Source organism: Bubalus kerabau, chromosome 13, assembly GCF_029407905.1.
Source record: "Bubalus kerabau isolate K-KA32 ecotype Philippines breed swamp buffalo chromosome 13, PCC_UOA_SB_1v2, whole genome shotgun sequence".
NCBI lineage: Eukaryota > Metazoa > Chordata > Mammalia > Artiodactyla > Bovidae > Bubalus > Bubalus kerabau.
The window spans coordinates 38,230,059-38,257,620 of NC_073636.1; the positions used below are offsets into that span (position 1 = coordinate 38,230,059).

Genomic DNA, 27,562 nt, shown 5'->3' on the forward strand with positions numbered 1-27,562 from the left:
GGGAGTGGGGCGGGTCCGCGGGGACGGGGCGTTGCCTGGCCGGCCGGTTGCCTAGCAACGGTGGGCAGCGCGTGACGTGCACAGCCGCGTCGGGGCCCGCGGCGCCCGCCCACCCCCGGGAGGCTCGCCCGGGCTGCGGTGAAGAGGACGCTCCGTAGACTCGGCGCCGGCCGGCTCCCTCTCCGCACTCTGCAACCGCCGCGGCGAACATGGTGAGCGGGGTTCTGGGGCGCCGCGAGGTCGGGGCGGCAGGGGAGGGAAGAAGGGACACGGGCTTCCGCCGCCGCGACCAGCTGGGCCGCGCGCCGGGGCGACTCGCCGGCCACCACATTCTCGCTATCGCCGCCGCCGCGAGGCCTCCCGCGCGGCCTCGGCAGCCCAGCCGGGGCCGATCGCCCGGCGCTCCGGCTTCGCCGCCAGGGCCCGCCTGCCCTCCCTCCAGTGGGGGCCTCGTCGGCGCTGGTTTGGCCGAGGCCGGGCGCGGGCGGTCAGCGACTCGGGTGGTTTCGGCCCGGTAGGTCTGTGCATCTAGGGAAAGGAATGAGGCCTTGATTGAGCCACCTGGGGCGGGGGAGGGGGGCGCGGGATGACCACCTGGCCTGACCCTGGTGATTCCGAACCTGGCCTGTGGCACTTGACTGCTGCCCCCGACTGTTCGGTCCGCGTCCCTCCCGTCCGGCCGGGCGGTGGCCTGTCTGGCTTCCCCGTGTGGTCACAGATTTTCTTTTACCTGCAGACAGGTTGGTTCTGCCAGCCCTTGGCGTACAGCGGGGTGGCCCTTGGCGTACAGCGGGGTGGCCCTGACGCTGGGATGCTAATAAAAATAAATTAAAAAGCTTTGTCAAGTCTATCAAGTTATCCGAGTTGCTTAAAAGTAAACAGATGTTCCGCATATTCTATATGTTGGACCTTTTGCTTAATGTACCTATTTTTCCCTCCAAAGTAGCATTCTAGTTTGCTGTAGAACTGTGGTATTAACTGGACAACCAAGTAGAACATTTAGTCATTTTCTTTAGTCCGCGCACACTGTTACCATTTTTGGTCAATGATTTGCAGGCGAAGGCTTTGCTAGAAATATTACACTGTTATTGCATCTGTCTGCCTGAAAACAGCTAGTACCAGTTCATCTGCATACAAAATGTTTTCACTGAGTAACAGTTTTCTTAAGGTATTCTTTCATGGTTATGCCGAGTGGCTTATTAGTGGAAGAAAAAAGATTAACCAGTAGTTTCTTGATGACTGAGAATACGGAGTAGGAATTTGCTGTTCGATTTTTGATTATTCTTTGGTTTAATTCTGTGAGCTACAGAGAGGATCAGCATCTTACAACTTTTTAACTGCTTTAAGATTATACTACTTTATATGTTACTCTACACTAAAAGACTTCATCCAAAGGCTTTGAGTTTTCATCAATTTAAGACCATCCACTCCAGTGAAAGTGCTTTGAATCAGATTGGAGCCTGCTTTAGTGCCTTCTGATATGACGTAACTTCATTTTCTGTTTGAAAAAAGAATCAAGCCTTTTTACTTTAGTTAAATGCTTGAATTTTAAAGCTTAACTTCATTTCTGTACATTCAAATAAAATGAACAGTCGGTTTTATTTATGGCTCAAAAGGAGGAGAAATAAAAATCAAGATGGGTGGAGTCTTTCAAACTTAGGAAGAATTTATGAACTACTCTTGTTTGGATGCTTTCAATGTGAGTTCAGAATGCAGATGACTATTTCTATTTTTTTAATTGTGTAGTTGATTTACAATGTGTTAATTTCTGCCCAGAAAAGTGCTTCAGTTGTACATATATATATACACACATACATACACACACATGTATACACTCTCTTTTTAAATATTCTTTTCCATTGTGGTTTGTCACAGGATATTTGAATATGATTTATTTTGCTATACTGTAGGACCTAGTTGGTTATCCATTCTCTGTATAGTAGTTTCCATCTGCTAGCCCCAAACTCCCACTCCATCCCTCCCCTAACCTCCTCCCCCTTCACAACCATGAATTGAATTTGTTCTCTGTGTCTGAGACTCTTCTGTAGATAGGTTTATTTGTGTAGATGACTATTTTTAAAGGTTACTCTTCGATTTAGGCCTATGAGCACAAGAGCATCCTCCCTTCAATCCAGCTGTTAAAGAAAATAGTGAAGATTGAAAAGATTGAAAGTTATTCCAGACTACAGCACTTTACCTCTGTGTTTGAAACTATTTAGATCTGTTGGTTAGATGCTTGCTTCCAAGTTTATTAGCTTTTTTTTTTTTTTTAGGATTAAATATTAACTGCTGATGAGTTTGTTCTACATTAACAAAATCACTTCCTGGTACTCACTAACTTCTAGAAGCACTTGGGAATAAAGTAACTTGAAACCAACTCCAAAAATCACCCTGGGCACTTTAAAATGAGATTTCATGTTTGCATAGTCTCACTTTACAGTGCCAAAAGAAAGAAAAAAAAACAAAAAACACCCCATAAGCCTGCCCTTCACCGGAACCATATACACACTCCAAACAAAACTTTGGTGTGCGTGTGTACTGGGTGTGCCAGCTTCCTCATACGAAGATTATTTACCAGCCTATCATTAAATTCCTAGGGTTATCTGCTGAGTAGTTCTTCCTGTTGGGTATGGATTGACACATCACAGGAGACTGGCCTAGCTACTCTTGTGATAATGTAAATATATTTGCAGCATAGCTGTGTGGCTCTCTGGCCAGTCAGTGTAGTCTTGCCCCCGAAACAGTAAAGGTCTGCATGATAATCTCACCCTTCAGTCGCTCAGTTGTGTCTGACTCTTTGCGACCCCATGGACTGCAGCATGACAAGCCTCCCTGCCCATCACCACCACCTCCTGGAGTTCACTCAAACTCATGTCCATTGAGTCAGTGATGCCACCTAACCGTCTCATCCTCAGTCGTCCCCTTCTCCTGTCGTCCCCTTCTTCTCCTGCCTTCAGTCTTTCCCAGCATCAGGGTCTTTTCAAATGAGTCAGTCAGTTCTTCAATCAGGTAGCCAACGTATTGGAGTTTCAGCTTCAACATTAGTCCTTCCGATGAATATTCGGGACTGATTTCCTTTAGGATGGACTGGTTGGATCTCCTTACAGTCCAAGGGACTCTCAAGAGTCTTCTCCAAAACCACAGTTCAAAAGCATCAGTTCTTCCTTAACCTCACCCTGATCAGAACTCGGCTCTAACAAACTGAGCTGTTGGCTCAGAATGAATTATAAGTGTATCCTGTCACCTGATGATTAGCAAAAACGTTTTTACTTACAGCCATCCAGTAGAAAAGGCTGGTCATGTATTATTCCTATGCCTGTTTAACATATTTGAAAACAGTCTGTAAAGGATTAATTGACTTGGGGCCTTTTCTGCTCCATATCTGGTTTTAAAATAATTTAAAAATTAATTTGGAAGCATTTTAAGCAGTAAGGTACACAGAATTAACAGTTTCCTTTGTACAAAAGAAGATTAACTTTTTGCCATATTTCAGGTTTTTATGTTAGGTAAATTATGCATCTTCATCCCATTTCCTTCCCTCCCTAGAGGTAACGTCTCCTTGTCAAAGAAGTAATACACTTACTGGCCAATTAAGGAGATGATTTTTGCAGGCTATTGTGATTGAGAGAACATTAATTAAAATGAGGAACATCTGCAAAAAAAAGAAACCGGGGGCTGATAAACTGAGAAGGGCAGGGTCATTTTGTTACCCTGAACACAAAATGATGGGAGTGGATTTCTTAATCATCTCTGCTTTCCAGGAGCACAGGGCTCAGGTACAATTCAACATGGTCACCTGCAGCTGATTCATTTGATTCTCATTGATGTTCCACACTTTGAGCTGTACATGTGTGTATCTGTATTATGTTTCCTTGATGTATTGTTATTTTTTATATCAATGTTACCATGCTTCATGCATCCTTTTGCAACTTTGAGAAAAAGAGCTTTGTGAGGTTTAGTTCTAGTTTGCATCCCATCAGCCAGTTTCTCTATGTCTTTTCATTACTTGGCATTATGTGACTTTGAAAACCAATCCAGTAGGTGTGAAATGGGTTCTCATTCTTTTAATTTGTGTTTCTCTCATTAGCAATAGCGGAGTATATTTTCATTTTTTACATGCATACATTCTCACTGAGCCTGACATTGTTTAAATACTCCTCATGTCTTCATCTCAGCTCATTTGTGGATCCATAAAGTAAATCCAGCCTTAAAAGAATATTAATGAGACATTTCAGAACCAGACCTGCGTAATGAAGACTGATGTCCCTCATCTCTGGCTCCTGCTTTTCTTTAAGCTCAATACTCTTAATTCTAGCCAGCTGCCCTTGTGAGGCTCTGGTAGTGGTAGAGTGATCCAGAAGAGAGTTCTATGTTTGGGTGTGGAGATTAACATCCTCTGCTTTATCCGTATCCTTTTCTTTCTTTTTTCCTAGGCAGTATATTTAGCCAAGATATTTTAAAAAGAAAACAAACACGGGGATAGATGGAAAATCTGTACTTTCTGCTCAATTTTGCTGTGAACCTAAAATGTCTCTTAAAAAAAGTTTGTTAAAAATAAGCAAAAATAACCATTATCGTTTTTCACAAATAGAACTGGTTTAAGTCAAATGATGTTTTTAGTATATAGGAAGACTAAACATTTGTGTTTTTATGACAATGTAGCTATTTTCTTTCAGTAATAATTGAGCTGAACTCAATTTGAAATTAAAAAAAAAATTGAAACTCTTTAACTGTTTTTTTTAAAATGTACATTGTTTTTATCTACAGAGTGACTGATCTGATCTGATCTGAAGGCTCTAGTCTGAATAGCCAGGTCTCGTCTCTGTTGGACTCTGGTATTTGCATACCTAAATAATGCTTGTCATTTCAGCATCTTCAGCTTCCTACCCACATAGCATAATATTCCTCTCCAGGTTGTCCATGAGAGATATACCCAAAGATTTGTATTATACATCCCACTCAGAAACGTTTTAATTCGTTTTTCTTCTGTCCCTGCCTCCTTGCCTCAGTGTTAAAAGTGAGTTTCACTTGGAATTGTTCTTCTAAAAGCTGTCCCCTATTCATTTTGCTTGAAATTTTACATCGGGAGAAGCATAGAAGAGAGACGTCAGATTGGTCCATCTCAGTAATGCTTTGACAGACTTGTTGCTTAATTCATCATGGACTCTTCTGTACAAGGACTGCATAGAGTTGAGTGATCTTTAACTCTTTTAAGATTGCCTTCTAGTAGCTGACATTGTAATGCTTAATGTGCTGTTTACCCTATTTCATGATGTGTCTGCTGTGTTAAAATTGAAGAATCTATTTTTTGGTAGATCTTTAAAAAATACCTGATTTCAGTAAAAATGCAATCAAAATTCTTAAAATTCATATTTTAATTTGTAGTGTGAAATAACGAGACTTTGGCTTTACTTATTTTTGACTTGACAAGGGACCATCAAAGAACTCTTACACTGTTACAACAAGGTTTAGGATGAGTGCTTGAAAGATGGAAACTTCAGTGCATACTATAGCAGGAAACCTAATTTAAAACTAATTTATCTTTGTGTTTGTGCTTTTGGATCACGTTAAGGAAAGACTGTTTACTCCTTTCAACATTTTTGCGTTACTTTATAGGTTGTTGCTACTCTTTGTCTTATCACAGAAAAGAAAGATGAATTTTCTACCCATATTCCTATCTTGATCTGTTTTCAGGAGATTGCCAACTTGTAAATGTAATTAGTGTTTATTTTTTAATTGTTTCATGTAGCCCATTTTTGCTCATAGTTTTTTTTTTTTTTGGTAGTAATAGAGCTGAAAGTAAAGCGTGGGCAAATATGGGTAAAACTTCTCTGGGTTGCTAGGGAGCAATCTTATAAGTCAGTTGTCGAAGCTCTGAGGAATTCTCAAATCTCTGTGTTGAGAATGTTTTAAGTCATCTTTAGACCAGTGCTGTTGAATAGAAATAAAATGTGAATTACTTACGTATTTAAATTTTCCAGTAGCCCCATTAGAAAAGTAAAAAGAAAAGATGAAATGTATCTGAAATATGTCAACATTTAATCAATGTAAAAATGAGACATTTTACATTCTTTTCTCATACAAATTGTTTGAAATCGAGTATATATTTTTATACTCAACACATCTCAATTCAGACCCTCAGTTTTCATTGGACACATTTGGTATATATTTAGATATAAACTTTACAGTTGAGAAAGTAGATTCACATACCTAAGTTGCTCCAAGCTTATTTAGTTTTCCAGTAATGGAATGGATAATTGATTTTAAATTTTAAGTTAATTAAAGAAAGTAAAAGTGAAGTCGCTTATTTGTGTCTGACTCTTTGCAACCCCATGGACTGTAAGCCTGGCATGCTTCTCTGTCCATGAGATTTTCCAGGCAAGAATACTGGAGTAGGTTGCCATTTCGTTCTCCAGGGGATCTTCCCGACCCAGGTATCGAACCCACGTCTCCTTCATTGCAGACAGACTTCTTACCGTCTGAGCCACCAGGGAAGTCCCTAAGTTAATTAAAGTGAAATACGGTTAGAAATGCGGTTCCTTGCCACACTGGCCACGTTTAATGGACTCAGTAAACCACATGTAGCGGCTAGTGGCTACCTTGATGGACCAGCGTCAGACTTTGTAAGGGGAAGTTAATGTGGATACCAGCACTTTTGTTAATTCTCTGCATGTTTGCATATGACTGTGCTGAGATAGCACTGTTACTGATTGCACTGTTTTATGGGACTTGTTAAGATGTTTTCTGGAACTGGACCGTTGAGCTCCATAAGATAGGATTTGTGTATTTCAATAGCACAAAGTCTCTGCTAGTAGGCCCGCAACAGATGATGTTGAATGAAAGTGAATGAGAGGACATTCTTCGTTATGATGGGGCAAGTTCCCATAGAGATGGATTGCTTTGATTTTTATGCTTGTTATTCTTCCTTACCTTTTTTTTAAAAAATACAATGGAAATTGAGTTTTAAGTATCTTCTCTTTGTATAGTGTTATAATGTAATTTGAGTCTTATAGTGAAAATCCTTTGAGATAGATAAGGCAAGTATTGTCCAGAGTGGCAGCTTTGATATAATTCTGGCATACAAAAGCCCCATCAACAGTGTCAGTTCCCTTCTCTTAAAAATGAAACAATGCTATTTGATGCTCACTGAGGCATCCTGAACCATAGAAGAGCACTTGAAAGCTTAACAAATGAAAGAACAAGAAATAATGCTGTCTCAGATAACTTATAAGTATTTACTGTGTGTCAGGCTTTGTGTTACTGTATCTCACTCATCCTTACAGCAGCCCAGGGAAGGGGTATTGTATCATAGCTGTGAGACTACACCGGGTCTGGCTGTCTAGGTGTTTTGACTCTTGCCACTTATTAACTATATGACCTTAGACACATGACTGACCGCGGTGTCTCCAGTTCATCATGCTTCCAGATGGGGATGGTAATAGTACCTGCCATCACAGCGTTCTGGGTGAGGTATGTATGTAATAAACTAAAGCATACCTGGCACATGGTTAAGTGCTGCCTATCAGCATTGGCTGCTGCTGCTAAGTCGCTTTAGTCGTGTCCGACTCTTAGTGATCCCATGGACTGCAGCCTACCGGGCTCCTCCGTCCATGGATTTTCCAGGCAAGAGTACTGGAGTGGGGTGCCATTGCCTTCTCCACAGCATTGGCTAAAATAGTAATATTAAACCACCTTTGATCCAAATTACACGGATAGTCTTATTTCCTTATATTCTGATTACACTAGTGCATACTTAAGTAATTGTAGATAAAATGCAAACAGTGGGTGAGTGCATTAAAACATGTCTTTTTAATTGTTTATTCTTTAAATTCATGTTATTTTGCTTGGAATCATTATACATGATCATTTTTTTATGATCAACTTTTTAATTTGACTTTTCAGGTGACTTTGATTCTAAATATAAAAAATCTTGTCTTCCACTCATATTTTTCCTGAAGTAATTAATGGAGATTGAAACACAGTTCTTCTTGGCCCTCAAGGTTTACAATGGAAGTGGAAGTGTTAGTCGCGCAGTCATATCCAGCTCTTTGCAACTCCATGGACTGTAGCCCACCAGGCTCCTCTGTCCATGGGATTCTCCAGGCAAAAATACTGGAGTGAGTTGCCATTTCCTTCTCCAGGAGATCTTTGCAACCTAGGGATCGAACCCAGGTGTCCTGCATAGCAGGCAGACTCGACCATCTGAGCCACCAGCGAAGCCCCAAGGTTTACAACATCAACAGTTTATTCAGTAAATACTTGAGAAATTATATGCCAAGAACTGACCTCAGCACTTAGGATACAGTTCTGGGTAGAGGGGGATTGTGTGTATGTCTTAGACAGAGGACATTGATAAAGATAACAGAGTTAAGGTGGTGTGTCATTGTGATTTTGTTTCCTTGATGTTGAACACCTGTTCATGTGCCTCTTGGCCATTTGTATGTCTTTGAAAAAAACATGTATTCAGAGCCTTTGCCCATTTTTTAATTGAATTTTTTGTTGTTCCTCAATTGTATGAGTGAGTTCTTTACATATTTTAGGTACTAACCCCTTATCAGGTACATGATTTGCAAATATTTTCTCCCAGGACTTCAGTTGGATGGTTTCCTTTGTTGTGCAGAAGTCTCTTCATTGATATAGTTCCACTTATTTTTTGCTTTTGTTGCTTTTGTTCTTGTAGTCAGATCCAAATAATCATCACCAAGACCTGTGTCAAAGAGTTCGCCATCTGTGTTTTCTTTTAGGAGAGTCACCATTTCAGATCTTACATTCATGTCTTTAATCCATTTTTTGAGTCATTTTCCTTATGTTGTAAGATTCTTTTGCACATGACTGTCTGCTTTTCCCAGCACTGTTTGTTAAAGCACTGTCCTTTCCCATTGTACAGGTGACCCTTGAATAGCACCGGTTTGGGTCCACTTAGCCACGGATTTTTTTCAATAGATCTGTGCTGCGGTACTACACACTATGTGGTTGGTTGCATCCACCAATGTGAAACCACGGATTCAGAGGGCTGACTGCAAAATTATATGCTGCTTTTCAGCTGCACCGAGGGTCGGGCCCTCTAACTCCCAAGGTATTCAAGGGTCAACTGTATATTCTTGGTTCTTTTGAGGTAAATTAATTGACTATATTACATTAGAATATCAGTTATAAGAAAGAAATGTTAATAACAGATGTGGGTGAGGATGTGAAGAAAAGGGAACCCTTATGCACTGTTTATGGGAATGTAAATTGGTGCAGTCATTATGGAAATCGGGCTTCCCTGGTAGCTCAGACGGTAAGGTGTCTGCCTGCCATGTGGGTTAGGTCCGTGGGTCAGGAAGATCCCCTCAAGAAGGAGATGGCAACCCACTCCAGTATTCTTGCCTGGAGAATCCCATGGACGGAGGAGCCTGGGAGGTTATAGTCCATGGGGTCGCAAAGAGCTGGACACGACTGAGTGACTTCACTTTCTTTCTTTCTTTTCTTTTTTTCATTATGGAAATCAATGTGGAGATTCCTCCAAAAGTTCAAAAAGAACTACCATATGATCCACTTCTGGGTATTTATCCAAAGGAATAAAAGATGTATGCAAGCCTTTGTTCATTGCAGCGTTCTTTACAATAGACAAGACATAGAAGCTGCCTGTGTTCATTGATAGATGAGTGGATAAAGAAAATGTGGCATATATATGTGCACTTATAAATACATAAATGTAATATTACTTAGCCATAAAAAAGATTTTTACCACTTGCAACAACATGGATGGAGCTTGAAGGCAACAAGCTAAGTAGGTCAAACAGAGAAAGACAGATATCATATGATCTCAATTATATAAGGAGTCTAAAGAAAAAACCCACACTCACAGATAAGAGAACAAACTGATGGTTGCCAAAGAGGATGGTGAGCGAAATGGGTGAAGGTGATCTAAAGAAACAAACCTCCAGTGTCCCCGGGATGTCATGAACAGCTTGGTGACTATAATTAATAATACTTACTGAATATTTGAAAGTTGCTAAAAGAATAAATCCTTAAAAGTTCTTATCACAAGAAAGAAGATTGTAAGTTTATGTTGATGGAAGTTCACCAGACTTATGGGGACTGTTTCACAGTGTATACAAATACTGAATCATTACATTGTACTGTACACCTGAAATTAATAGTTTATCAATTATAGCGCAAAAAATACCTTTGAGTTTCACCATCTTCACAAGTACTTTCATGGATCCTTGATGTGATATGCAGTGAGTTGTCACTTATAAAATGAAGCTATGTGAAATTTTTCCTTCTTTAAAATTTTTTTTTTTTTGTCAGTCAGTTATGAGGAACCTAAAAAACAAACATAAATTTTTGCAAACAGCATTCAGAGGACTGAAGTTTTGTGTCTTTAAGAAAAAGACAAGAATAGCATGTCTCATCAGGTGAAAAAACAGTCCAAGGGAGATCACTGGAAATTGCTAGAAGTGTTTTTAAAGTGAAAGCGAAGTCGCTCAGTCGTCTTCGACTCTTTGCGACCCCACGGACTGTAGCCCGCCAGGCTCCTTCCAGCCATGGGATTTTCCAGACAAGAGTACTGGAGGGGGTTGCCATTTCCTTCTCCAGGAGATCTTCCAGACCCAGGGATTGAATCCTGGTCTCCCACACTGTGGGCAGACTCTTTACCATCTGAGCCACCAGGGAAAAGGAAATTTAGAAAGGAAATTCCTTTTTTTTAAAGGAAATTTAAAACAAAAATTATTTATTTGGCTGTGCTGGGTCCAAGTTGCGGCATATAGGCTCTAGTTTCCTGACCAGGCATGGAACCCAGAGTCCCTGCTTTGGGAGTGAAGAGTCTCAACCTCTGAACCCCTGAAGTTCTGCTTACAAGTTTTTTGCTTTTTTTTTCCCCTTCAGGAGACCCTAAAGTTTTGAGATACAATCTTTTCATTGGTGTAAGAATTGTACTATAAAGGATGGGGAAAAACATCTTGAAGGGCATTTCATAAAAATTGAATAATCATTTTTCAGAACCTAATTAAGTAGATGATATTTCTTAGGTAGAATAGTTAGTTCTTCCCCTTAAGGAGTGCAGTCTAGAGAAAGTTGATCACGTCCTTGGTGATGCTGTGCTAGTAATGATTATCCTCTGTGTTGGCACATGGAAGCCTTGAGTCACTCGGGTTCAGATGGTGGTTGAGGGACCAGGTAAGCCTTGACTTCCCAGAGGAGATGCCTGAGCTGAGCCCTAGAGGCTTTGCCAGAGGAGAGGAGGAAAGGAAAGCACCACTCGTGCGTGTGGTACATTCAGGGAGTCACAGTTGGGCCTGACTGCAGTTACATGGTAGGTGTCGGGGAGAAGTGGGAAAGGAGACTGGAAGGGTACGGCATAAAGGACTTGCGTGGCGTGGGTTTATCCTGAAGGAAATGAGACACTTGAAAGAACAGGAAAGACCTAGGACTGCTTGCCATTGTGCTCACTGCTGCTTGGTGTTCGCCCCTCCCGCTCTTCTGTCTACATTTTGGGAGTGGGTAGGAGGGGGAATGGGGACTTTTATTTTCTCTGTCAGGTTTATTGTTACTTTTTTTTTATTGTTGTTTTTAAATTTTTTGTTAATTTTATTGTTGTTAGGTTTTATTTCTCTGTCCGGTTTGTTATTGTTCCTCCCCACCCTCTCTGACTCCCTGCCTACCAGCTCCCTGCCTACCAGGGGTGAGGAACCTGTTAACCCTAGTCAGATTGTCTGTATGAGTGCAGGCAATCCAAGCAAGAGAGATTGACTATTTTTTAGCAACTGGGCTTTTATTATGTCTAGTCTACTTTGGTGTTGAAATAGTTTTTCTGTAAGATTTGTTTTTCTGGTGGGGTTATGGCTGGTGGTTCAGAGAATTTAGGTTTTTGAAGGAGAGGGTTTTTTTTTCCACCCCCCCAACTAAGTAAAGTGTATCCATAAAATCATTTTTATGCACCTCTGAACTTTACCATATAGCTGGTAGAGTTGCTGTTTGATCTGCATAGACTGTCTCAAGGACATGGTTTGTTTTGCTGTGAGGTGAAGGACTTCTACAATTGGTAATTGGCTATCAATTTAACGCTGTTTGGTCGCCCTGGTTTGGGGGAATGAACCAGTGAGTTAGGGCAGGGAGTTAACTTGGAACGTTTTCTGGATCACTGATAGTCTTTGTAGTGACTGTTTAAATGACAGAGTGGCCATCCCTCGGGGTGGTGTGGCCTTGGGAGACAGGCTCTCCCATATCGAGGGCCTATGGGCACCTACCTATCTTGGCTAGTGGGGCAGGAACTTAACTAGCTCCTTCTTGCGCCCTTGGTCAGGCCCCCATGAGCAAGGCACAATATATAAAACCATCCTCAGCAGCTCTGGACAGTTTGGACTTACCAAGGGATAGAGGATGCTGTGTGTTCGCTGGTCTGATCTATACTTACTGGGCAGGGACAGACTGTAGTACAGAAACTGTTAGCTCACCCCACAGGTCCAAGTTTTCATCCTTGTGAATTGTGGTTTACTGATGTAGGTCAGGTTTATAAGTTTTAAATTATCTGGTTGTTTTGACTTTTTCCAAATTAACATACAGAATACACTCCCCTCAGAGAGTCTGTTATCTAAATTCCCCCCCAAGATTGCCTCTTCACCTCCAGCAGTAGTTGACTATAATTATTAAACTCCAGTTGAAATCCTGACCCTCGGAGGCATTATTTTACTGCCTAGTACAGTTTTGTGTCTTTAAGAAAAAGACAAGAATAGCATGTCTCATCAGGTGAAAAAACAGTCCAAGGGAGATCACTGGAAATTGCTAGAAGTGTTTTTAAAGTGAAAGCGAAGTCGCTCAGTCGTCTTCGACTCTTTGCGACCCCACGGACTGTAGCCCGCCAGGCTCCTTCCAGCCATGGGATTTTCCAGACAAGAGTACTGGAGGGGGTTGCCATTTCCTTCTCCAGGAGATCTTCCAGACCCAGGGATTGAATCCTGGTCTCCCACACTGTGGGCAGACTCTTTACCATCTGAGCCACCAGGGAAAAGGAAATTTAGAAAGGAAATTCCTTTTTTTTAAAGGAAATTTAAAACAAAAATTATTTATTTGGCTGTGCTGGGTCCAAGTTGCGGCATATAGGCTCTAGTTTCCTGACCAGGCATGGAACCCAGAGTCCCTGCTTTGGGAGTGAAGAGTCTCAACCTCTGAACCCCTGAAGTTCTGCTTACAAGTTTTTTGCTTTTTTTTTCCCCTTCAGGAGACCCTAAAGTTTTGAGATACAATCTTTTCATTGGTGTAAGAATTGTACTATAAAGGATGGGGAAAAACATCTTGAAGGGCATTTCATAAAAATTGAATAATCATTTTTCAGAACCTAATTAAGTAGATGATATTTCTTAGGTAGAATAGTTAGTTCTTCCCCTTAAGGAGTGCAGTCTAGAGAAAGTTGATCACGTCCTTGGTGATGCTGTGCTAGTAATGATTATCCTCTGTGTTGGCACATGGAAGCCTTGAGTCACTCGGGTTCAGATGGTGGTTGAGGGACCAGGTAAGCCTTGACTTCCCAGAGGAGATGCCTGAGCTGAGCCCTAGAGGCTTTGCCAGAGGAGAGGAGGAAAGGAAAGCACCACTCGTGCGTGTGGTACATTCAGGGAGTCACAGTTGGGCCTGACTGCAGTTACATGGTAGGTGTCGGGGAGAAGTGGGAAAGGAGACTGGAAGGGTACGGCATAAAGGACTTGCGTGGCGTGGGTTTATCCTGAAGGAAATGAGACACTTGAAAGAACAGGAAAGACCTAGGACTGCTTGCCATTGTGCTCACTGCTGCTTGGTGTTCGCCCCTCCCGCTCTTCTGTCTACATTTTGGGAGTGGGTAGGAGGGGGAATGGGGACTTTTATTTTCTCTGTCAGGTTTATTGTTACTTTTTTTTTATTGTTGTTTTTAAATTTTTTGTTAATTTTATTGTTGTTAGGTTTTATTTCTCTGTCCGGTTTGTTATTGTTCCTCCCCACCCTCTCTGACTCCCTGCCTACCAGCTCCCTGCCTACCAGGGGTGAGGAACCTGTTAACCCTAGTCAGATTGTCTGTATGAGTGCAGGCAATCCAAGCAAGAGAGATTGACTATTTTTTAGCAACTGGGCTTTTATTATGTCTAGTCTACTTTGGTGTTGAAATAGTTTTTCTGTAAGATTTGTTTTTCTGGTGGGGTTATGGCTGGTGGTTCAGAGAATTTAGGTTTTTGAAGGAGAGGGTTTTTTTTTCCACCCCCCCAACTAAGTAAAGTGTATCCATAAAATCATTTTTATGCACCTCTGAACTTTACCATATAGCTGGTAGAGTTGCTGTTTGATCTGCATAGACTGTCTCAAGGACATGGTTTGTTTTGCTGTGAGGTGAAGGACTTCTACAATTGGTAATTGGCTATCAATTTAACGCTGTTTGGTCGCCCTGGTTTGGGGGAATGAACCAGTGAGTTAGGGCAGGGAGTTAACTTGGAACGTTTTCTGGATCACTGATAGTCTTTGTAGTGACTGTTTAAATGACAGAGTGGCCATCCCTCGGGGTGGTGTGGCCTTGGGAGACAGGCTCTCCCATATCGAGGGCCTATGGGCACCTACCTATCTTGGCTAGTGGGGCAGGAACTTAACTAGCTCCTTCTTGCGCCCTTGGTCAGGCCCCCATGAGCAAGGCACAATATATAAAACCATCCTCAGCAGCTCTGGACAGTTTGGACTTACCAAGGGATAGAGGATGCTGTGTGTTCGCTGGTCTGATCTATACTTACTGGGCAGGGACAGACTGTAGTACAGAAACTGTTAGCTCACCCCACAGGTCCAAGTTTTCATCCTTGTGAATTGTGGTTTACTGATGTAGGTCAGGTTTATAAGTTTTAAATTATCTGGTTGTTTTGACTTTTTCCAAATTAACATACAGAATACACTCCCCTCAGAGAGTCTGTTATCTAAATTCCCCCCCAAGATTGCCTCTTCACCTCCAGCAGTAGTTGACTATAATTATTAAACTCCAGTTGAAATCCTGACCCTCGGAGGCATTATTTTACTGCCTAGTACAGTAACTGAGGTTCCTGATGATACGAGGCATCCATAAAGCTAAATAGTTTTTCCAAGACAGAAAATGACATAATAAGCTTTATAAATTTGTTTACCCAAAATGTACTGTTTTAGTATGTATTGAGTAAATTTTTTGTATGTTGTTTTATATTAAGCTACTTAAAGTCCTCAGTTGCATCAGCCGTAGTTCACATGCTCAGTCAGCCCGTGTGGTAGCGGCTGCTGCGTTGAACGTGCAGATGGAGAACATTTGTGTCATCACAGAAGGTGCTGCGGCTCAGCACGGCTCTCTGGAACAGTGGACTGCAGGGTCAGATGCCTGGTCAGGCTTCAGGGCCTGGTGGTAGAGTGACACCTACATGTGGCCACCTATTTTCCTGTTTTCAGTGTTAACTGAGCCAGAAAGACTCTTCTGTTGACCCTCGCCAGAATTCCTGGGATGTGGGGTGGCGGCAGAGTGGCATTCAGGAGGAGACCTGGGCACCTAAATCCTTCTCAGACTTTCATTCGTATTTATTTGAACATTCAGTGGCATTTTGGTAGGGAGATAGATGTATGTGTTCAGCACCCTTCTTGACCCAGAATCTGTGAGGCTTTCAAACCTTACATGTAAAAATGTCCCTGACATACTTGTCACTCTCATTTGTTATGTCAACATTATTGCTCCGAGGCACTGGTTGTAGTAGGCAGAAGCCTAAATATTTTGTAGTCAGTAATTTTCTGTTTCTCCTGGCCCTTGTGCAAGGATAGTGTAGGTAAAGGATATTCATGAACCCATTTAAAACTCCCCAGTTCCTTTGATTAGCATTTATGCTGAGTGTTAAGAGTTGGCAGGTTGAGAAAGGACGTAATTAATGCCTTTTTTTCTGCCAGGTTTTTGTAAATTTGAAATTGTATTTGTCTGCTATGCAATATCCTACTTTCAAATATTTCAGACTCTCTCAGCTTAGAGAAATAATTTTTTTAAATATAATAATTTTCGGAGGTAAGACAGTAGCTTTCATTCCTGTTTTCTCCAGTGAGGGCTTTGTTGGGTATAGCTGACATCAAGTTTGGAGCCGGTCAGGCGTCCTCCTTGCATTTGGTGGTGTAGGCATAGACCACTGTGATATTCTGGGGAAAGATGGGCTGCTGTGAACCATCACATTTTAGCTGGTTCAATTGTTTACAGTAATTGAATCAGAAACTTGAGCTTCTTCTGAAGCTTACCACCCTTCCACTAGAATGGAGAGAATTGATGTTTTAAATGTGTTCACTCATCTGCAACTTTAAAATACTCAGTGTTTTACAGTCTTTGTAGCTTTTTCTTCCCTCTCTGTTAGTAAAGATAAGTTTTAAAAAGAAGTGTACATTGAGTGTATGTTGAGTATAAAAGGCAGTGCCTCCATGTATTCATTTAGTCTCTGAATCAGTGTTTTACAGAATCTCTTCTAGAGATGACTCAGGTTTGAGATCCGTTTCAGACGGTAAAGAATCCACCTGCAATGCAGGAGACCTGGGTTCAATCCCTGGGTTGGGAAGATCCTCTGGAGGAGGGCATGGCAAACCATTCCAATATCCTTGCCTGGAGAATCCCCATGTACAGAGGAGCCTGGTGGGCTAAGCACTCCCATGCTTCAAGAACAAGTTAAAACTGGTAGCCACATGAGATAAAATACAGTGAAGTTAATCATTTAACAGCAACTATTTTGACATGGGGGTGGAGTTCTAAGAGCAACTGCTAATTCTCCAGTGGTCACTGATACAGAACAGAGAGAAACTCAAATCGTGGATAACATATCTTTTTAAGGTAATCACAAGGCTCTTGTTGTAATAGCAGATCTATTTTTGCTCTCAAGATTTTCTTTCCTAACTGCAGCAGATTTTGGTCCTATTTCAGAGTATCCTTTAAAGGTCTTTATTGTTAAAACTTTGCAGTTGAATAAAAATAACTCTCTAGAAATAAATTTCCTTTTTTTTTTTTTGGCCTTGCTGGACAGCATGTGGAATCTTAGTTCCCCAACCAGGGATCGAACTGGTACTCCCTGCAGTGGAAGCACGGAGTCTTAACCCCTGGACCACCAGAGAAATTAATTTAGAATCCCAACTGAGCTTGGTTTTCCTTTAAAAAAAAAATAGACTTTGGATTTTTTTTTTGACAGCTTAGCAGTTAATATGTTAATAATTAACATTTTAGAAAAATACTGAAAACTGATACTTAAGGGAGAGGATCTTTTCTGTTAGGTAAAAACACAGTAAACAAGTGATTGTGTGTATCAGGGTTACACCTGCTTTGAAGATTCCTTGTAATGTCTTTTTGTGGTAACAAATCCAGGGGACTTACTACTCATAGGAATTCTTAATCTTTATGCTAGATGGACCATATTTCAGAATAATTGGCTTCTTTACTGCTGTGTCTTCTGTTTGAAACACCATGTGGAGAAGGGACCCCTTTAGGCTTTACAAGGAGACCGTGTTCCCAAAAATGCTTTGACTTTGGGCCTGTTCATTTTTGTAATGTACTCTTATCTCTACTGCTTCATTATAAAAATTAAACTTGTAGGCAGAGAAGTAAAATAGCAATGAGTGCTAAGATTTTATCATGTTTCTTGAAACTTAAAGCAGCAGTGTAGCGATCTTCACCTGGAGTTTATTGGCCATGTAAGAATCTCAGAGTCTGCCCCAGATACTCGGAATCAGAATCTGCACAATCTGCATTTTAACAGGATCCCCAGGTGATAATACTGATCTAATAAGTCAGCTGAGGAACTCATTTACTTTGGAGAAGTTAAGTGACACACCCGAGGTGACGCAGCTGGTTGTGGGGAAGCTTGGGTGGAGCTGTTGCTCTCATAATTCTGATACTTTAATTTCAAGTTAGCTTCTTTTGGCCTCTAAAAAGTTAGTAAACTATAGTTACTTAAGGATTAGTTTTCCTTTTTTCCATCCCACCAGTCTCTATCCCAGCTTTGCAGTTGGCTCCCTGTCGCCTGCTGATGGAAGGCGGAAGAAGAGCCCTGCTGGTGCCCCGAGCCCGTTGGGGGTGCGGGTGGGGGGCGCGGGCAGAGCCAGTTGGGTTGGAGGAGTGGTTCCCTTGCCTTCTCAGTTGGCCCTTGCGGTTTTTGTTTTAGTTTAGCTTCATAAGAGTCATTATCGGGGGTCTAGGGACCAGTTGTTTAATCTTCCATACCAAATATATTCCAAGTATACGCTAAGTAAACCAAAGTCTAACACATTGAAGCATATTTTATTCATTACAATTGAATCAAATAAACATGTTGCCTTGTACATTTTTTAAATTACTTTCAAGGGCAAAAGCTGGTGTTACAGCGTTAACTCATCACAAAGAGACTGTACTTGTATAACGTCCGGTTAGAGAAGATGAGTGTTTCGTGATGTTAGTCAGCCTCCTGCTGACTAAACACTTGATTCTGACTCACTCCTTCCGACCCTCCCTTCCCAGCCAGGGTGTGGTGCACAGGTGACTGTCACCTTCACCGTGTCTGCCTACCCTCCTCCCTGCGTGCTTCCCCTTTCCCTGATGAGGTCTTCATCAGCTCTTGCCTTGCTGACAGAATCAGCCTTGCAGGTGATGGTCTTGCCACAGTTCTCTTCCTGCTTGGTTGTCTTATGCGTCTCTTCATTATTTTCCAAAAGCGCAGCTCTGGTCACCTTTATGTTGAAAATATCAGTGCCTCCCCCTTCCCCCTGCCCATCCCCATCTCAGTCCCCTCTTCTCGTGTTGTCCACGCTGGGTCCTGTTAGTCAGGAACTGTCTTTTCATCCTTCCAGTCCCTCAGAAAGAGTGACTCACGAGAGTGGAAATGCTCCGTGACTTACCTGTGTCCCCACCCCACCCCCAGTTTGCCTGCTATAAACGCCCTTCTGTTGGAGTTTATCAAGGAATAATGAGTGTTTTACCCCTGTCTTCGTCTTCTCCATCAGTGCATGTCCTTGAGAATCTGATTCATCTTTGATTTCAAGGGAATATAAAAGTGAACAAGACAGACTTAAGAGTGTTAAGGCACTTACCACCCTTTGGGGAGACAGTCAAATAATCTTACAGACAAGACTTGAAACGGTAGTGAGTGTCATGGGTTAGAGACACATGGAAGTATGTGGTAGTGGTTTTAACTCAACTTGGTTTTAGAGAATTGATCTGAGGTATAAAGAGTGAATGAGGCAGAGAAGGGTAAAAAATCAAAATAAAGATTCTTTTTTTTTTTTTTTTTTTCAAAATAAAGATTCTTAACTTGCTTTACATAGATGACTGTGACGACTGGAACAATATTTCTCCTAAAGCAGTAACAGAAGGTTTAAGAAAGTAGTTTTTAGAAGTGGGAAAGTGATATTGTGCGACTTTTGAGGTAATTTTCTGGCCTTAATTTTCTGTATCTATGTGGATCAGATTAGTTAGGACTGAAGTGAGTATGGTTAGATTTGAATTAGATCAGGTGGGATTGAGGTGAATTATGGCTTCCTAGGTGGCTCAGACAGTAAAGAATCTGCCTGTGATTCAGGAGACCTGGGTTCAATCCCTAAATTGGGAAGATCCTGTGGAGAGGGGAATGGCTACTTACTCCAGTATTCTTACCGGGAGAATCTCACGGACAAAAGAGCTTTGTGGGCTACAATCCATGGGGCCACAAAGCGTGGGACACAACTGAGCAACTGACACGTTAACTTTAGTGATTGGATGTGGATTAGATTAGGTGGGACTGTGGTTCAGTTGCTCAGCCATGTCCGATTTTTATAATGAATGAATGATTAAATGGCCCAGTTACCTTAATACTAAGTAACTGCTAGGATCTATGTGTATTTTAACCCCCAGAATTCTTACATGCAGTTTTAAGTAACAGCTTTATTGAGAGTCAGTTCATAGATCATAAAGTACAGTTCACAGATTTTCAGTTTATCTCCAGAGTTGTGCACCCATCACCACTGTCAAATTCCAGAACATTCTGTCTCTAGAAAGAGGCTCCGTAGTCACTCTCCATTCCCTCTCCAACCACTCATCTACTGTCAATGGATTTGCCTGCTCTGAACATTTTATGAAAATAGAATTGTGAGATATGTGGCCTCTTACATCTGGTCTTTCATTTGTTCAGTTGCTCAGTCGTGTCTGATTATTTGCAACCCCATGGACTGTATCATGCCTGGCTTCCCTGTCCTTCACTGTCGTCCAGAATTTGCTCAAACTCATGTGTATGGAGTGATGTCATTCAACCATCTCATCCTCTGTCGCCCCCTTCTCCTCCTGCCCTCAGTTTTTCCCAGCATCAAGGTCTTTTCCAATGAGTCGACTCAGCTCTTCACGTCAGGGGGCTAAAGTATTGGAGCTTTAACATCAGTCCTTCCACTGAATATTCAGGGTTGATTTCCTTTAGAACTGATTAGTTTGGTCTCCTTGGTGTCCAAGGGACTCTAAAGAGTCTTCTTCAGCCCCCCAATTCAGTCTTTCACTTAGCATTATCTTTTTCAAGGTACAGTTTGAAGTGTAGCAGGTGACAGCATCTCGTTGTTATGGTGAGTGATATTCCATTGTATGGATATGCCACGTTTTGTTTATCTGTTCACCAGCTGATAAACATTGGGTTCTTTCTACTTTTTGGCTGTTAGGAACAATGCTGCCATGAACTTTCAGGTACAGATTTTTGTATGGACATTCACTTCCTTTGTATATACAACTAAGAGTGGCATTGCTGGGTGTTAACTCCATGCTTAATGTTTTGAGGAACTGCAAGACGGTTTCCTGAAGCATCTGTGCTGTTTGACAGGTTCTTTCAGCAATGTTTAAGGGCCCTGTTTTGTCAGCAGCCTCACGAAGATTTGTCATTGTCATCTTTTTTGTTAACAGCCATCCCAGTGTGTGTGCAGTATTTTTTCATTATGGTTTTGACTTTATGGCACTTGCCTAATGACTAGTAATGTTGAGTATTTTTTCAAAGTGCTTCTTGGCCATTTTTAAATTTTCTTTAAAGAAATGTCTATTCAGATCATTTGCCCATTTTTAAATTGGGTTGTCTTTTTTTTTTTTTTTAAACTGTGGTTATAAGGTTTCTTTTTATATTCTAGATACAAATTTCTTATTGGATGTATCATTTGCAAATATTTTTTCCTAGTGCGCGGGTTATTTTTTCATCTCACATGCACTTTAACTTCTTAAAAAACTTGATGTTAATTTTGGGTATCATTAACAATTGGTATTGTTCAGTAGTTAAATTCCATTAAGTTTACAATTCTTGTTTTAGAAAAGCTAACATGCAAACCGAAGTAGTTAATGAAGCATAAAAAATTGTAAATAAAGTTAATGAGAATAGCACATTCCTTAAGATGAAAAGATCAAAACCCAGTTTTAGATCTTCTGTTACCAACATCTTGTGTGACCACTTCTTCATTTAGGGATAGCAAATATAATACAATAAAAGGGGGTGTATGTGTGTGTGTGTGTGTGTGTGTGTGTGTGTTTTCTTCTGGTCAGTACAATCCCGAATTAAGTTATCCTCTTTGTTATAACAGTGAATATCTACTTTTAATTAAGATAAAATTGACATGTAACAGGTAAGCTTAGGGTTTACAGGGTGTTGGTTTTTGATACGTTTATGTATTGCAATACAGTTATCACTGTTAGTTAGCTAATACTTGTATCACATCACATAACTATTTCTTGTGGTGTAAATAGTTAAGGTCTAGTCTCCTAGCAATCTTACTTATTCTAATTTTAATCTAAAAGTTGGCGATATTTTAAGTGAAATTTTAAAGGTATGTGACTGATACATTACTGGATATTAATCATAATTTTGACATGTGAATAGAACAAAAACCTTTAAAATATTCTTATTAGCAAAAGGTATGCTGTAGAAGTGGAGTTTTCCCAACCCAGCCACTCTGACCATCTGTTATTCGTTATGAAAAGAATTTGGGAGGGGGTGTTAACACCTGAACTGGAAAAAGAACTACCCACAGTCTGGGCTCTGAGCAACCTCTGTGAGAAGAAACTAGCCTACCACCCCAGGAAGCTCTGTCTTCCAGGTTCTAGGGTCAGAGGAGCCGCTGTGGCCACATCTTCCCTTACTCCCACGTAATGTGATGAACGGCTTTGTACGTGTCATCTTTTTAAAGTTTAATGACTGAGATTAGTGTTTGCAGCTCAGATTTTCTAGTCTTCCTAGTAGATGACATATAAGTGCATACCAGTCTATAACTAGAAGTCAAAGTGTTTTTTATTTGGCATGATAAAGGTTGTACCCCTTTATGATGTTCTTTTCTTCTCATTCTAGGCCTCAGGAGTGCAAGTTGCCGATGAAGTATGTCGCATTTTTTATGACATGAAAGTTCGGAAGTGTTCCACGCCAGAAGAAATCAAGAAAAGAAAGAAGGCTGTCATCTTCTGTCTCAGTGCAGACAAAAAGTGCATCATCGTGGAGGAAGGCAAAGAGATCTTGGTGGGAGATGTTGGTGTCACCATAACCGATCCTTTCAAGCATTTTGTGGGGATGCTTCCTGAAAAAGATTGTCGCTATGCCCTGTATGATGCAAGCTTTGAAACAAAGGAGTCCAGAAAAGAGGAGTTGATGTTTTTCCTGTGGTAAGCATTGTTAAAAATATCAAGCTTTCATAAACTCAGAGTTAATCTCTTGTTGTCAGCTTAGCTCCTCTCCAGAGTCTTCAAGACACTGTGCCCAGAGCCAGCCCTCTTCCCAATTGATTTGTGCTTTTGAAGCGGGTGCGGTCGTCATCTCTGATTGGGATTTGTTCTTTGTACATACTCTCCAGAAGGGTAGCTGCTGGCCTCTTGGGGCTATTGACATGAGACAAAATCAGAAGTTCGGCTTTAGTTTGAGTCGCCACATTTCAGATGCCCAGTAGTCACGTGTGATGAGTGGCTGCCTCGTTAGGCAGCGCTGAGACAGAACATTCCCATCACTGCAGAAAGCTCTGTCAACAGTGCTGCTTTACACAGCGGGAAAGAACTGTAGAGCCATTTACATGGCCTTTTTCTTGAAAGGCTGTTTAGATTATTCTGGTCTTTTCAAGTAAATTCATACTTGAGATTAAGTTTGACTTGAAAGTCACCCTGATCCTCACTTAATCATATTACTGTACATCCCATGATATGGAATTGCCACATAGTGAGAATCTCTCCAGCTTCTAAAGGGGCAGGTGGTAATGGCTTGTGATTTGGGAAGCGAGGGTGGGCCCTGTGGGTCCTCTTGATCCTTTGGCCTGAGCTGGGCAAGGCAAGCAGGGGTTTAGCTCTTAGCTGTGTGCCAGGGGACTGGGAGATCAGAGCATTCTGGTTTCAAGGAATGTGACTCTAGGCCACCCCTAGTCCAGTGCGGCCCTTGGCTGCACCTGGGGAAACAAAGATGCCATGGGGTTGCAGAGATGCCTTGGGGTTACAGATGTGAGGTCATATTGGGCTCTTACTGTGGAGCAGGCCTGGTAGCCACAGACACATGCTTAAAGATTATACTGAGTATTAACACCGAGCATGTTGAATGAAAGTGCATCTGTTAAACTTTTATTTCTGCTGCATGCCAGGTGTTGTGTTAGGGCTGGGAAAGTAGCTGTGAAAAAAGCAGGGAGAGCCCTGGCCCCTCTGGAATTGACTCTGAGCCGCAGATACGGCAGGTTAAAAGTTTAAGCTTTTAAATTGGTGAATATTTCCTTTATTTGCACTATTTTTATCCTGGTTTTTTATCCCTTTTTTTCCCCACTAAGAAAATGATACATCCTCATTAAAGAACATTTGGGAAATGAATGAAAAAGAGAAAATTCCAGTGTTAGTGCTGTGTTTTATTTTGCATCGTTACTTTTTAAAACATAAAACCTTATTTAGGAGTATTCCTATAAAAGGCTCTGTTTAGGGCCCAGGGAATGGCTCTTAAAGTATTTTAAAGATCTGGTTAGAGTAAAATGAGAACAGCTAAAGCTTTTTTTGTCCCTGACCTATTTTGCATAAGAAAAGTACCCACTTAATTTTGTAGCTCGTGTGTCTGAGGTCCACGTTGTGGCTTTGCCACCCTCCTTGGACCCTAGAATTGGGAGGAATACACATCTTGTTCCCAAGAATAGACTTCGCCTGCTGTTGGCAGGCATCAGACCAGGTGAGGGACACACAGGTCCGTGGTGTTCATGCCTGCTGATGTCCTGGAAATGTGGCCACTAAGTGGAGTTGTTAAGTGCTTAAAAGTGTTTAACTACACTCCTTTTACCCTTTGGTGTCGTGTGGTGTAGAGCGCAGGCGGGCCTGAGGTTCGGTGGTGCAGTGAGAAATGATGCATGTGTGGATGTGCAGTTTGAGGAGATGAGATTTTTCTGTGGGTTGTTAATATATCTGTTGCTTTTCAGTATTGCTGCTAATGAATGTGGTAAAGCATATGCCATATTTTTTCAAGAGGGGGAGGCACTGAAAAATTTGTGTATGTAACATAATAGTAATATTAGCAAGACATCATTATCGCTGAACTTCCATTAAGCTTAGAAGAAGAAATCTTTGTGTTGTGGTTTGTGACGCTAGACCGAGATGGAAAACAGGCGCACACGGTCAGAGTTTGCTGCTGGAGTGGACCTGGGCACGGTGGCCAGGAGGGCAGTGTGGGGACTTGGACTTCACTCACATTCTTCTCCCGAAAACAACCTGAAGCAAAAATTGGGAGCATTTCTTAATTCTGGGTGGCAGATACTTGATTCACAGATTATTCTCTATACTTTCCTGTATTTTGAAAGTTTTTCCCACCAGAAATTATTAAAAAACCTCTCACGAAGATGGTGGTTATTAGCCTGAACTCAATCCTTTATTGATACAAATGATTAAAAAGTTATTTTCAAGAAGACAATTGATAATACAGTGAATTATCCAGTGTTGTTTATTTTCACTCCATTAACTGAATCTGATCATTGGTCCCTGACTTTTTTCCTTGGTCAACGCAAGTTGCTCTGTGTATGCGCGTCCAGCACAGTCTTGGAGCAGAACTGGAAAACTGTTCAGTTAGAAAAGTTCTCCCAGAAGGCTGAGGGCCCTCCCACATCTGATGCAGTTGTGTAACGCGATGTTAGTTGTGCTTTCTCTAAACTGGTTTTCTTCTTTTTGGGCCCCTCTCCTCTCCAGGGCACCAGAACTAGCTCCTCTGAAGAGTAAAATGATCTATGCGAGCTCCAAGGATGCCATCAAAAAGAAGTTCCAAGGTAAGGTCTAGCCTCCGCCAGGTGTCAGGGGTGTGGCAAGCCAAGGAGTGGGGCTTCATTTCAGAGCGGCGCCTCATCTCCTTGGCAAACCTCCACACAGAGTGAAGGGCACTGCTTGTTCTGAGGAAACCCGGTGGCAGAGCCAGCTCTCAGCACGTCTCTGCCTCCTGCAGGTCCTTGGGCCGGGAGGCCTGTGCCTGATACTCTGCCCTCTCAACATTGTGTGTGTGTGTGTGGCTTGTTCAGTCTGGTTTGAAACTAGTTTCAGACGTTGCCAAGTTTCTCTCAGGGCAGGTGGAGACAAATTGGTTTACATCGGTCGTAGTAAGTGATAAATCGGCTGTTGCCTCTGAACGTAGCCAAGTAGCAAAAAGGACGTGTTCATAAATGGGAAGGGATGCTCTTATTGCTGGCTTTTTTTTGGAATGGTATGGTTTTTAGGTTATTGACTCACCTGTGTCCAAAGGAGACTGCCCAGGGCTGGCCGGTTATATGTGACTTGCCACTGGGTCACGGGGATCCTGAGAAGATGGCCTGGACCTACTTTCTGTCTCCAACCAGGTGGAGATGCTGGTATGATGGACAGAGCATGGGGCCAGTGCCCGTAGCCCACTGAGGGCTGAGCTTGTCATCTAACTGCTGTGTGGCTCGGCCCAGACCGCATAACCTCTGTGGGCCTGGGTCCTCCCAGCTGAGAGTGGGAAGGTGCCCGCCTTCCTGCTGTGACTGGCTCCAAACCGCTGGGAGAGCCAAGGTCACAAGGGCTTGGCCCATGGTCATGTTCATTTGGTTTCACTGTGACTGGTTTTATATTCTTGCAGTAGGGCAGATTTGCCTTAGCTTGTTTTACGCGGGAAAACAAAATTCTCGCTTCCTTCCCTGAAACCTGGTGCTGCCTCATTGTATCCCTGCCTGGCTCCGCACGTGCTTGTTTGGTGTGGGGTGTGTCCCGGCTCCGTGTCGCCCTCCTGGAGAGGAGCTGCTCCGTGGACACGCTCTGGTGACTCGCAAGGCATCCCCCTCCTGCCCTTCTCCCCAGCGAAAGCATCGCTGGCTTTCTCCCGGCGGTCCTGCGTGGTCTAGAAGTTGCCCCTCTGTGCTAAAAGCAGCTCAAGAAACAGTCTCAAAACTACGGAAAACCAGAAAACAAGGCAGCTGTTCAGAAGCGAGCAGCTGTTTGCAGAGCCTCTGCTGTACACGGGGCTCCCGGGGCCGTGCGCTGTCCTCCCGAGAAGGCCATCACTAGGCCATCTCTGAGAGAGCTGCCCGGACGTGGGGTGTGCAGCCACCGGAGAGCTGCTTTCTGGGCAGAATGATCCCCTCTGTGCTCTTACTCCTCAATCCAGCCGGCTGAATCAAAGTGTCAAATTCATGTATTAACGTACATTTCAAAAACCAGGAAAAAGGATTCCTACTCCTGCTTTTTAACTTTTTTGTTGAAAACAGCCTACCTATGGAAAGCGTACGTGAAGCATGGTTGTCTCCTGATCTGATGACCAGCATCCCAGCCTCACTGCTGCCCCTCCCTGCCCCCTGCTCCTAACGGCGCAGAGTAATTCTGGCTGATTCTGTGGTGTGAGTGGAAGCGTCTAGAATGTGCGCTGCTAGGTCTGGCGCTTCTTTGTCAGCACCAGTTCGCGAGTCTCTGTCACCGGCGCCTGTGCTTTCAGATGACTCATCACCGTGTACTCACCCGCGGTTTGCTCTGCCACAGCTGTCCCACCCCTGTTTAAACCGGCCTTTTAAAACAGTTGCTGTGTTAAAGAAATAGGTAAACTGCTGCCATAACTAAACATAATTGTTTTCTTTCCTCCTTAGGCATAAAACACGAATGTCAAGCAAATGGGCCAGAAGACCTCAATCGGGCTTGTATTGCTGAAAAGCTAGGTGGATCCCTAATTGTAGCTTTTGAAGGATGCCCTGTGTAGACCATCATCTGGTGCCACAAATCGAAAGCTTCTGTGTTTAATGTTATCCTCTTGCTATGTATAAGTAAAGCAGATAATGTTTAGGCTAGGGACTCACTGAAGGGGAGCTGTCTTGTCATTTGTGGGGGTAAACTATTCTATGAACATGTGCAAATGGCCCTAAATAAATCTACACTCTAAAACTTTATTGGTGTGAAATTAACTTCTTACTGGCCAAATCCTGTTTGGATGAGTTGGCTTGTTATAAACATTTTTGTTAAAGCTCGTGATTTTTAATACTTAATAGTGCAGTTCACAAACCAGTAGAAGGCCACATGAAGAGAATTACTGCATCTTTGTTAACCTCAGCAGGTATTTACTTTTTTCTTTTTTGCTTAGAGATTTGGTCATAATCTGGTTGTAATTTTGGCCCAAATTTCTTTATTGTGTTGAGCTAAACTGAA

General features: G+C 42.2%; 1 protein-coding gene across 2 annotated transcripts; it reads left to right on the top strand.

Moving 5' to 3' along the window:
- Positions 1 to 58: 58 nt before the first annotated feature.
- On the top strand, positions 59 to 27,306 carry DSTN (destrin, actin depolymerizing factor). Of its 2 annotated transcripts, none has more exons than XM_055544055.1 (4): positions 59 to 212; positions 22,281 to 22,588; positions 25,115 to 25,191; positions 27,010 to 27,306. In XM_055544055.1, exons 1-4 carry the CDS (start codon positions 210 to 212, stop codon positions 27,117 to 27,119), a joined length of 498 nt encoding a protein of 165 aa, XP_055400030.1. In that variant the 5' UTR covers positions 59 to 209; the 3' UTR covers positions 27,120 to 27,306. The 2 variants fall into 2 exon arrangements, with proteins under 2 accessions (XP_055400030.1, XP_055400031.1); XM_055544056.1 differs by lacking the exon at positions 59 to 212 and adding an exon at positions 8,888 to 9,076.
- The last annotated feature ends 256 nt before the right edge of the window (positions 27,307 to 27,562 follow it).

What these genes read in the sequence shown, in the direction of transcription:
- DSTN (XM_055544055.1), top strand. An exon ending in GAGTTGATGTTTTTCCTGTG is followed by an intron (nt 22,589 to 25,114) that starts GTAAGCATTGTT and finishes TCTCCTCTCCAG; the next exon opens with GGCACCAGAACTAGCTCCTC. An exon ending in CATCAAAAAGAAGTTCCAAG is followed by an intron (nt 25,192 to 27,009) that starts GTAAGGTCTAGC and finishes TTTCCTCCTTAG; the next exon opens with GCATAAAACACGAATGTCAA.